The sequence below is a fragment of the Pterocles gutturalis genome, unplaced genomic scaffold, assembly GCF_000699245.1.
Source record: "Pterocles gutturalis isolate BGI_N339 unplaced genomic scaffold, ASM69924v1 scaffold8571, whole genome shotgun sequence".
In the NCBI taxonomy this organism is placed as follows: domain Eukaryota; kingdom Metazoa; phylum Chordata; class Aves; order Pterocliformes; family Pteroclidae; genus Pterocles; species Pterocles gutturalis.
In genome coordinates, this window is record NW_010100307.1 from 15015 (window position 1) to 27942 (window position 12928).

At 37.2% G+C, this 12928-nt stretch overlaps 1 protein-coding gene across 1 annotated transcript in view; it reads right to left on the reverse strand.

Annotated features, from left to right (window-relative positions):
* LOC104465989 (RNA-binding protein 33-like) overlaps window positions 1-12928 on the reverse strand; it is a gene marked incomplete at both ends in the record, with an annotated part of 50268 nt that overhangs the window by 14924 nt on the left and 22416 nt on the right. The window contains 3 exons of the mRNA XM_010079266.1: window positions 3482-3540; window positions 8718-9027; window positions 10777-10985. Coding sequence (XP_010077568.1) covers window positions 3482-3540; window positions 8718-9027; window positions 10777-10985 — 578 coding nt within the window. The remainder of the gene's footprint in view (window positions 1-3481; window positions 3541-8717; window positions 9028-10776; window positions 10986-12928) is intronic.

A 12928-nucleotide genomic window follows, 5' to 3' on the forward strand; every position in this document is an offset into this window, starting at 1 on the left:
AAACATGTGAAAAATTCAGAAGACCCATACAGCTAGTGTATGAATAAAGCCTTCTGCCACCTTTCTACAGTCCCCAAAGTAGACCATTATTTGTGAAATACCAACCATGACACTGAGACAGCAATTCACAGAAAGGCATTTTAACCCCTTTAAAGCAAAGGCAGATGATAGAACAAGACCTCCAGAAGGACTCGGCCAAAGAGCTAGCTTAATCTGTTTAAACTGTTTAAAGAAAACATGTAATGGGCACTTCCACACTTCCAGGTTAATTCAATACTCAGAAAAATATTAGCATCAAATATGCTGGAAGATTAGATTACTATCACCTGAAGAGTATTTTGCAATTTAGACAAGTAGAAGCCTTTGCAGAACTCAGGGCTGTAAGTCCTAGTTAGCACAAGCTCACCACATTTCTCAGCTGCTAACATACCTCACATCCATCATTTATTCAGTCCTAATGAGTTGAACATAGCTCTCAAATATAATTCACAATAAGCCACCCTGAATGCTTACAGAGTAAGAGCTAGACCATCTCTTTGCTTGATTCAAGATTCCTGCAAATGTTAAAATAACTTCAAGTAGGGAACACAGCTAATCAAACAGCTAAACCCGTTAAACACTTAAGGGCTTAAGCTTTAAGTAAGAAATAATTGAACAATGAGCCCTACCCTGAAATATTAAAATTTAGATTCAAGGTTAAGTGAATCTAATCAGTCCCAACTCCAAGCAGGTTCCAGCCCGATCAACACTACTCTGACTTAGCACTACGTTCTTTCTTGTAATTTTGAATTCTCACCAATATGCTAAGATGCTCATTACAACTTTGTTCAACTCTTCAATTACATCCTTCTGCAAAAGGTTGTAAGAATTAACCATTACATGGTTACAACGCACTTCATTAGCCCTAAATTAATAACACCTGGTTTCCAATGGATTTATGACTTGCAATTGATTAGCTCTGATTGAAGCTCTTCCCATGTTCGGAGCACACACAGACTCTCTGTGCTGAGAGGTTTCTCTCCTACGCAAGAGACAAGAACTCAGAGGCAATTTTTCCTTCAGTGCAGGCACTAGCACTTTTTAGGTCTCTCCCTTACAAGAATTTCATTACCTTTAATGTTTCCATCTCTGCCACATTCAATCAAAATAAACCAGGCAGTTCAAAGTTAAAGAGGAAAGCTACAAACATTTAATTCTAACGCCACAGTTTTTTAGAAATAAAGCAACCAGAAAAAACAGTTGACTACTATCCTTTGATTAGGCAATCCTAAAAAAAAAAAGGGTCAGATTCAAGCAATCCTAAAAAAAAAAAAAGGGTCAGATTCAAGTTATTACATATCCAGAGATTCTTTCTACAGTGAGGAAAAGAATGAATGAATTATAGTCTGCAATACATCTTTGATCTTTTTCAAATGGCTTGTCAGCAAAATGGTTGTCTAACCATTGCTATACTGCTATAAGTAAACATTTATACATAAACAACTGAATTATAATGGCACAAAGGCATTTGACATATAACAGAGCAAAAAAGACAGTTCTGCAAGATAAAACGTTCAAGTCAGAAAGTAAATTTGACTTCAGCTCAAGAGCTAACATACTACACTTAATAAAACAAACAAGAGATATGTACACAATGACACTTCATTCCTAATCCTACTACGACTGATAACCTATGCAAAATTTATAAAGTACTTCATAAAGGAAATCCATATTATACCCATTTTATAACTCAGTGAGTCATGAAAAGATTAAGTAACTTTATCAGGGTCATATAGCAGGTTACTAGCTGAAAAAAAGAAAAAAAAACCACTCAGGGCAACCAAGTCACAGTACTGGATACTCCTAGTTAAGCTAGCCCTCCTCCTCTTTACAAAAAAAGAATTACATTGACTCTTTGCTAGTGTAGTGCTTACATAAAAGGGCAGCAATCAGTTAAGTATTTTCCTTTAGGCAAAAGGAGCGAGTCCTACCAAAAATGTTCAATTTATTTTATTCCATTTTAAGAACTGTTGCATAAAAGATTAGCTAGGTTTGCAGTGCTTCTCAACTTGCAAAAACAAAAGTGAACAGAATTAAAATCTAATTTCACAGTCAATTTAAAAAATTAATTTCCAATTTTTCTACACTGATGTAAACACACTTCAAAGATGTCAATTACAATGCCTTTACAGATATTCCTTGTCCTCCAATTCCTTTTCCCTCCCAAATTGTGCTTATTGGCAGAGCAACTTAGTGTCAAAGGAAAACAAATGCAAGATACTTGTTTTCATAAAAAACAATCTGAATTGCTTTTAAAATGTTAATAAGGTCTCCACATAATACTAAAGGCTCCTGAAGAAAATTATTTCCTCTGAAAACCATGATATTTTTGAATAAAAAAATATCTCTGGTAAAGTGTTGATGATGAAATTATAAAACACAACCTCACTTAATGAAACTCAAGTTTTACTGCTTAACCTTTTTATACTTCAAAGAAGAAACATTTAAAAACTCAGTTACTGCGCAAAATACAGACATCACAGTTCCTCAGTTAGATGTCTTGTAAGAAAAATACTCTGTGTTAAAAAAAACAGGTATGCCCACAGGAAAAGTCACAACAGGTTTCCAAAATACGCTTCTTTCAAATATATCTGACTCTGTGCAAGTAATTTACTGTGTGATATTACACAAATGTTCATAAACATCTACTTTCCTCCTTCAACGCTGCACACTTTAAGAGAATAATTTTTGTATGGTTTATATATTTGAGAAACATAACAAATGGGTATTTATTTGAAAATATTTAAGGTAATATTGCACGAACTATTTTTCTTTTGCTTATTTTGATATTTTGCAAACCTCTTAAAACTAAATATTTAGGATAACAAAATTATGACATGATGCGAAAAGGTCTAGAAGTATGCACTCTCTTCATTCACAGAATTAAAAAAAAAATTAGCAAGTGAAACTAGCCTAGTGAGGTTAGCTTGTTTGTTTTGGAAGTTAGAAACACAGACGAGAAAGCAAGGTCATGCAATGCCATTCCTGTTTTTATATAAAAATGTGAGGGCATTTAAATGCCTGAAGTAATGATAAAAATGAAATGTTGCTGATTTTTACAATAAAAATATATATACTGCTTTTTAAGCTTAGGGATTATTTCAAATAGCCTTTCATTATACCAAATAAAATAAGGATTCTATTTATACAGAAAGAGTCAAGTAATAAAATGAAGCCCTACTCCTTAAGACAAGATGCATTCATGTCTCTCCCACTGGAGAGACTAGTTCAACAATTTTACAGTTAAACAGAATTAATTCTACTCTCAAAAATCCATTGACCTTAAGCTTTTAACAAACATTTTCAACTGCAGAGTGTATTGTCAATATTTACATATCCTTAAAATTATATTTCACTAGAACAGCTTTTATTTGCTATATTAATATTTCCTTGCAAATGTATGCTTATCCATATCGGAGAAGAAGAAACAGCTGCTACTCACAGGAAATCTCTGGGGTCCTACAGCAGGTCTTGGCTGGGCTGGAACTGGCAGCAAGGGCACTGAAACAAGAAGCACCTTTTAACACCATTTGTTTTACCTAACAGTTGTCACTGCTACTTCCAAAAGCAGTTGCAATAAGAAGCCATGATTAAAATCTGCTACATTTACCCTCACATGTCACAGTTCTTACAATTAACTTTAAGCAACCATTCCCTCCCTTGCAACATGCAACAGGGCAATTAGGATTCTTAGTTAATTTACATAATTTAATTCTGCATTTTCCAGAATTAGATTGCTCCTTGTTCCAGGAAGGGAAACCAGAATACTTATTCAGCCAAAGACATCTCTTAGACAAAGCTGACACAGACTCCAAAGATAATTCCATGTTTCAAATAGAAGGATACATGATTAATTCACCTTCTCAAATGCATGCCTCTCAAGACTTCCTAGGTATCTCCTAGCCTCACCGCCAACCTCCCGCAAAACAAGCAGGGGCATCAGAGCCGCTACCTGGTATAAATCACTGTTCAGAGGAGGTTTTAATGAGGCAGGCAGTGACAATTAACAGCAAGCAAAAACTATTTAATCTGGCCTTGCCACTATAATGGTATATGCAACTGTGATCACAGTTTATGTAATCACAGAACTGCTGATCTCAGATGAAAGACTGCTATTTCATAAAGAGACTCCAAGAATTAAGGGACCCCCTTCCTGAAAAATAACTTGTCCAAAATCAGTATTTGAGGGGGATTAATATGGATGACTTACCCATACAACCACATTTAAAAGACTAGTCACAAAAAATATTTCCCAAAACATTCACTTAATATTATGGCATAATGCACAAAGCACCTACTGCTGGATCACATTAGGGACTGAATCTATATTTGAATCCCCAGTACAAAGTGTAACGACAGATTTCCCATTTTCCAGTTCAGTCTTTTTTCCTCTGAGTTCTCTAAGTGGTACAAATGTTTCAGTGTTAAACAGAAGGCCTACAGAAGTTAAACAAAGCATTTCAATCAAGCAGTACTGAACCTGTTTACTCATTTACTAAAAAATTCAGTAAGTTTACTTTTCTTCCATTTATTTTTAGCATTTGTGACAGCGACAGGAGAATGTTACCCACACAGGGTTAAATATCAACTCTGTAGAAAACTATTGCCTTACACTTCAGAGCAGGAAGGATGTTAGGAAATGCACCCAACTTCTCCCTCAAATTAGCTGCATTTCCCAACAGAGTTTGCTAAAATGCCTCAAAAATCCCTTTGTCCGTGGTAACCGAGGCACAAGAACTAATGCATTAGTGGGTATTTTTAGCTCATGTCTATGTCTGACTTCTACCCACTGTTGTTAAGTACTTGTGGTTTACTAGTTCAGGGACTGACAGGGTAAACTAATTGCACTGGTCTTTCAGTGCCGAAGGATGGCGTGCAAACTTTGTATCAGGTTACACGAGAAAATTATCGGAATCATCTCATCCTTGCTTCTAATGAACATCTGTCAATACCAAACAGCCATGGCCACCTGGAAAAAATTGGCAGGGTGCTCTTGACAGACCTAGGACTAAAATAGCTCAGGTACTACAGGTCAGAGAGGCACTGAGAAAAATCGCTGAAGTGGGAAATGTAGAGAAGTGTCAACTGAACAGGGCATTTGTGTCTATTTCAGTATCCTGCCTCTGGCAGTAGCATATAGAGAGAAATATACTTATATATTTTAAGTAAATGAATTTAATACTCATGAAAGATAGTACTTCAAACTCTGTGCCCTTTCAATCCTTGGACACTTGCTGAAGCAGCAAAGAAGCCTCAAATAAGCATTCATTTTCCTGATGTCAAATCTTCCACAGGTTTGAAAAGTATGTTTCAAAAATAATATACAGCATGTTGTTAGACACTATTTTAAGATTAAATTGCTTTTGGCTGTAAATTCCAATGCTATATCTGAAAGATGAAGAAATTCCCATATTGATTATTTAGGAGAATTATAATGGAATTTTTCCCAAGACACCAAACAGTTTTTAAAAGGTAAATGGCATACTAATCTACTGAGCTGCCGTAAACTGCTCCTTAGTTCATGTCAATTTTTGCAGCACCACAGTATCCCTGAAATATTTAGTTGTGGCATAAACATTACAGGAAAAAACTCAATACCTCTATCACAGGTTGAATTAGTATTTCATAGTACATCTATATACAGTCCCCCAATATTTGTAAATTGATCATATTCAAATTTGGACATGCACTCAGAAAAAAATTACTACTTACAACTCAAAACTAATTTACAGAATTGGACACAAAAAAAAGAGAAAAGACAAGCAAGCAACTAAAAGACAAAGGATTTGAATGCCATAAAAGGCACAGCTGAATGCCAACTGAGCAGTATCTGCAGCACGTATGCACAGAGGCTCACATAACCATTTCAGGGGTTTTGATAGAGTGAGTCTTTCCTAATCATTTATGAAGCTTCAAAGAGTAAAAATAGTAGAAATTTGTTTGAAACAAAACTGACTTGAAATTACCTACTTTTTTTGAACCAAGATTCAAGGCTGGGCAGGGAAATAGCAGCCACTGTAAGATTTGCCTTTGAGACATCAAAGAAATAAGCCAATGACAGGATTCTTCAAGCATGCGTCAACTCACTTTCAGGCTGAAGTAGCTGGCTACTAAAGCTCTTATATTTGCTGTTTTACTCACGTGAAAATTTCATAACAATTTACAGGATGTTTGAGTCTATTTTAGAAAATACTGATACACTCAACACATTTCAAGACTAACTCAAACCAAAAAGATGTTGAGAAAGTACATTTCCATGATTTGCAGTTAGAAAAAGTGTCCTTGGTGCTGACAATTAGAAGTACGTGAGCTTAATCCTGCCATAAAATTAGAGAGGAAAAAAATGCCAGTCTACACTAAAACATGACAGCACACCATTAAAATTAACAGAACCTAAGTGAGCATATCATGCACTTCCAGACACGGCATTTTTAGCTTCCAGGCATCACATTTTCAACAACAGAATCCCCATAAACTTTGCACCTATCTGACTGTATTCACCAATGTGTAAAAACCCTCATGTATCTGGAAATATATTCAGCCAAGAAGGGGCAGGATATCATTAGGAACATGAAGTCAACCTGATCTTTCATACTTCTTGTTCCCCTGAAATAAACAATGCTACATGTGAAACACATCCTAATGTTGTCAACCAGTCTCTTGCCTACCGGGGCCTTAAGCAGACTGATTAAACAGAGGGGGACTTTTTAAGAGGAAATTTACAAGAGCACTCCCTACACTGGTATTTGTGTCTACTGCTTGCCTGCAGTGACTGCTTAAAAATTCATCTTAATATGCAAATGCCATTGAAGATTTTAGAATCATGCTCATCTTCCCTGAAGAAGACTACTGATTTCCCACACATTTTCCTTAGGCGTGCAAATGCATACTTTCATGGAGCTTAGCTGCAATGCTGCAGAAGAAGAGACTGAGATGGCAGCTCCTCTCAGCCACTACAGAAGACTTCATGTCCCATATGCGCTCTCTAATCAAGAAGATTAAAACTCTACAGCAATTTAAAAAGACTGCATTTAACAGTATGCTGCACGTATTAACAGGAATATTCAGTAGTCTTGCCAAGGATTCCTTCAGTAAAACGAATGGCACAAAGGTATTTCACAGGAACCAGCTGCCATCAATACACACAGCAAAGATGTTCCTCACTCGATCTCCAGGGCTGCTCATTCTGAGAGGACAACTAGACTTTTACCAGCCAAGAAATGAATGTGCACACAGTCAGCAGGTGTAAGATCTAACAGACTACAAATCCAACACTGAAGATCTCCTAACATGCAAAAAGTACACAACTTGGTTAAAATGAGGATGTGTAAGTAAAGACAGGAAAAAAAGGCCATGATCAAGATAAAGCAAGGCCCCTGCAACAACCACAGTACAACAGATGTACTGATAAGGCTGAGACAAGCCTGAAGCCACCTGATAATGCAAAAAACAAACTCAGACAAAAGAGAGAATATACTGCTACACTTTTGATGTTCGGCAAAAGTAGAAATTCTCAGTAGTCACTGCTGGCATCAGGAGGAAAACTCTTCACCTAGATGCTGGATTTGTTGAGTTTTCATGGGGAGAGAGGAGAGGCATCTAGAACAGTCTAAAAAGAATTTTTGCTTTTCACAAAACAAGAAATGTCACTTTTGAAATCTTAGGAACATGAACAGAAGGCATAAATCCAAGACTAAAGGACCTTTTGGAATGCTTCCAGATAATTTGTCCTGATGCATAATTTGGTGGGAAGCACTGGTTTTATTAGAGGGGAAAAAGTAAAATAATCTCTACAATGTAGCTACTGTGAGGCCATCTGTGAGAAGCCTGATAGATCTCTATCAACTGGCAATATCCTACCCTGCCAAATTCCTATCTTTCATTGGTCAAATAAATGAAGCAAAGACAGCATTGGCTTGGAGTTCTGCTGATTTGAAGGGGGGGAAATATAGAAAATCTAATCGTAAATAGGCATAAATAGATATATGTTTCTTTACTTTGTCTAGTCCCAGCAGAATCACGAATCAGAGCTATACAGGTGTTTAGGGATTAAACACTTCCCAAAGAGGTAGTAATGTTAAAAGCTCTGCTGAGAGCTGCCCTAAAAAGTGTGGACCAAAGAGTGCCTGTGTTAAGTTATGGAAAAAGTGTACTTGTAGGCTGCAAATCAAACCATCACAAACGTGGCACTGACAGGAGAACTGAGGGCACATATCTTGTCAAATAAGGACAGCAGCTGGTACCTTTCACAGAGCACTTACAGTGCAAGGAGCGCCTCAGTGTGTTCTCACTGAAAGAGGTGGGTGGTCACTCTGTGAATGCTTGGCTGAAGCTGGAATGATGTTGGAAATCATAAACTGCAGTACTTATCTAGTTTTGAAAACTGACATTTGCTACTCTTTAAAAGCACATTCGCTGTTCAGTTTCCATTTTTACTGCTCTTTCTGGGCTTTACAGTAAAGAGACGATAAAGCTGAAAAGGCTTTACCATTTCTGTTGGCCACAGTCCAACAATATTATGTCTCACTTTAGGTGAACCATTTGTTCCAAGCTTAAGGAAAAAAATATCAGCCTGAAGCATATTCCCATGAAGCGATAAACAAATAAATTATTGCATCCCTGGCAAAGAATAAGATGAGTCATGCTCGCATGACTGGGAAGGTGTTCAGAAAGCTCACCTTGTACAGGCGTCACTACTGTCCCCTTGAAATGTGGATTTATGTGTATGTTCTTCGGTTGCTGAGGTGTCACTGGAGGTGGAGTCATCATTATTCTAGGTGTTTCTATCTGAGGGGGCATATGTAGCCCTGGAGGAGGAGAAGAATGATGCTGATGCTGTAAAGGAAGCAAAGATTGTAACTGTTGCTGCTGCTGCTGTTGTTCCTGCTGCTGTTGATGCTGCTGTTGGTGCTGTTGCTGTTGTTGGTGCTGCTGGAACAGACTCCTAACAGGTTGCTGGTGTGTTGGAATTAACCTCTGTGAATGAGTCTAAAGTCAGACAAAAGAATAAAGTCAATAGGCTTTAAAGTTAAAATATCCTGACATAAATCAGCACAAAAACAAGACACCTGTGGAGAACAATTAAGGCCAAATATGAACAGAAAACCTTCCTTCCCCTATCATCAACTGGAATTGTTAAAAACCGTCAGCACCACAAAGTAAAGGAACAATCAAAGACATTCATGGGAAGAAGAGGACAAGAAAGAGTGAGGAAGCACAAAGGGAATGCAAACATGCATTCACTTGTTTTTAACAGTAAAACTGTCTAGTTTCATATGTAAGGTTCTGCATATGCCACTGGAAACCGTCATCAACTGCAATAAGGTATGTGTGATGATCACTAAAAATCTGAGTCCTAGTATCAAAACAAATCCACTAATTTTTGTCTCATGTATAGAAGCAACAAAAGTCAAAATACAAATTAAGCTAGATTCTTAAGATATCAGTGCAGACCATCTATCTACCCTGCCTGAAGAAAAAACTACTTTAAAGATACCTTTCAAAGGTACCCTTCATAACACAGAACAGTCTCTTGCTGCTCAACAAACACAAATGGCCAAAATCAGGTAGAATAAAATATATATATATATATAAGTGCTTCTCTTCAGAGACATTCTTCTGCTTCTGAACTCACTGATACTAGATATCAGTCCTAGTCCAGTAACTTCCAAATGGTAGTGCAAGAAGAGTCCCAAAGAGGCAACCTTTTAGTAACACAGATGTGACACAGTTTTTTTCAGCGGCCATATACATAAAGCAAAGCAGCTACAAAGTATGCACAAGAAGATACTGTGATGATCACAATGTTTACAACATTTAAGATCAAAATAACTAGCAAAGACTGCAGCAATATAGAAAAAAATTATTCCACCTTCACTGTTTTAAAAGCATGAAACATTCTACTGCAGGGCTCTCAACCACTGAGAAATCCACTGACTCCTGCTAGTCTGCACCTAGAGTTATTGCTGTTGGAAAAAATCCCCTTTGTTTAATACAGACGACCTTGTCCAGCAAAGACACACACAAGCTTTGTTCTACAATTTCAGCTTCCAGTACATTTTATGACAGTTAACAAAAATAGGTGATCACATTTATTGATCACACACTTGCTGGGATTTTTTTTTTTTTTGGATGGAAAAAGTAGCATTTTTTAGTTTGTGGTACAAAGCACAGGAGGATAAAAAACAGTAACAAAACTAAATTTCTTCTGAAATCCCAAGATACTAATTTATCTAGTTGCAATTACCTTCCTAGGCTTTTACTTGCTTCTGTAGTAGCACAGCAGGTATACAATAGATTTTTCAGAAGCAAAAATATTAGTTTGACAAAAAACAAGAAATATTTTACAGAATCATATGTTTTTAAACTAAATTACTATTAACAATGGGGGACTGAACACATTTCCATGTTGCACGTAGAGAACTTCTCAGAGGAATTAACTTTTTCCTCCATACTTAGGCAAACCACTACATAAGCCTGATTGTGTTGTATGAGTCAAAACCCATTTTCCATTTGGAGACCTTGAGAATCCTCAAATTGAGGCTGGTAACAGCACTAAGCATATACTTTCACAATCACCATGTTACACAAAGCCTATCTTGCCTATCAGTGCTCTGAAAGAGTAAAAAGCGTATGCTGGAATACATATTCCACCTTTCTAAAGAGTCACAATTTAGAATGCATTTCTCCATAATTTCCTGAAAATAAGTACAAAGAAAACTAAGGATTAAAAGGTACCATTGTCGATGGCTGGGTTGGCAGCAGTGCAGGCCTGTGATCCTTCATTCGTCCCCTATCATTATTGTCTCTCCTTTGTTCTCCCATTCCGTGACACATAACAGAGCCTCCTCTTCGCCCTCCTCTCCTTGAGCCATACCGTCCCTGTTTAAGCTGCCTTTCCCTCTCTTCAAATTCAAGTAATGCTGCTTTGGCTTCTGCAGAAAGTTCTGTTAAGAGAGAGATGGAGAAAAATATTTTATCTTTGTGCTGAAAAGATAGAAAATATCATGAGAAAACACATCGCTAGAACTATAGAAGCATCCCTGCAACTAACATAAAATTTGCAGGCACTTTGATCTCCTTTAGGTGGCATGTTAACATTTCATTAAAGACATCTTTAAAAGGATAAAGCACACAGATACTTGTGCCTATTGCACAGGCAAAAAGCATCAGGTAAATGAAACAAACATGAACAAAAAGGTTGTGGTTGTGTTTTTTTTTTTTTTTAATGATATTGAAGTTTGCCTTATGCTGTAAGAGGAGGCTGTGGCTTCTCTCACATTTGTGTTATCTTAAACATCTCACCTGCAGAGATGTCAGGCAGTACAATGAAACCTCAGTAAACTTTACTGTAAAGGATATGTTGAGTCTTCCACATAAACAGATTTTATCTGCCAGACTCTTTTGCACATTGGTGTGCTCCAAAGAAGGACTTTCTAGTCACTGAAGTGTTTTTCCAGTATGTAACTACTTAATATTTATTCTATCATATGTGGTTTAAGAAGGAGCTATACTTTACAAGTGACAATTCCACTTAAGAGAGAACACACTTCAAAATCTGTGCTCAGCTGAAGTCAAATACATGGCCACTGGTAATACCCACCCAACACACGTCACAGGTAAACACCATAGAACAAATGGTAAAGCTGAAGTCAAATACATGGCCACTGATAATACCCACCCAACACACATCACAGGTAAACACCATAGAACAAATGGTACTCAATTAAGACTACCAAATTTGCTTGAAATCTGGGACAGTGCAGATAACATTAAGAGAAAACCATGCAGTAACAGGCCCAGGTAATCAAATTATTTGGAAACACAGAGAAAGTCTGTAACAAACTTCAGGAAACACACCATGACAGTAGGAGCAGTTCTACTCACCAGGTTTCAGTCACTTAAAGGGGAAAAACTTTAACTCAAACATGCAGCTGAGGATTTTGCCATGTACCAGTCAGCTCCCTTGTTACCTCTAGAATTGACTTCTGCCTCTAAAAGGGCAAAATTAAACTACTCTACAAGAAACACATTCCTGACAAATAAAAACATATTTTGAATTCCTATAAATGGCAATTAGTGCAAGAATTACAGTTTTCCATTTTAAAAAATTTGTTCTTAATGTTAAAGGTGACTGGGTACAGGGACCACATTTCAGGACAAAGCGTTTTTACTTGCTAATGCTACACATAGTGGCTATAATAACTGACGATCATAATAAAAATTGTTTACATCTGTCAGCTGAGACAGTGCTATAACATCTTCACATCGCTACATATACTCCATCAAGAATACGTAACTAAAGCAATTAGAAAACTGTTAAAATTTCCTTTGAGTCTAATAGCCAAAGCTACTTAAACCACCATCTTAAACATCTTCATAAGTAATCTCAATTAGTCTTTGAAGTTGAGGACTGACAGAAGGGCAGAAAAGGGTGAGCACCACACATTCCCACTGAGGCAGTTGCTCTTACTTGGCTACAAAAACTACCTGCATGACTGAGCTGCAAAGACTGCAAATTTGCACGTCCCGGTTTTCAGAGGTATTCAGCACCTGCAGAAAGCAGGGGCTTTTTGATGTTTGAAAGAAATGTTTAGACCTTGCTGACTAAGAACACAGCAAACACGACAGACTCCTAAAAGCCCAGGCTCTGCCATACAGTTTTCCATTTCAATTCTGCATGTTGGTGATGAGACAAGTTTCTCTACCATCTTTCTCTCCCCTCTCTGACACTGCAATTAAGTGGCATAAAGCCTTAATTTACAACCACACCAGATACTCTTATGAAATGCTACCTTTGCCCTAGCACCTGCCTCAAGAGATCGGCAGAGCCCATGACAATCAGGTTTTATCAGGAAAACCTCCTGGCATGCTTAGAAAGGGGCAAGGA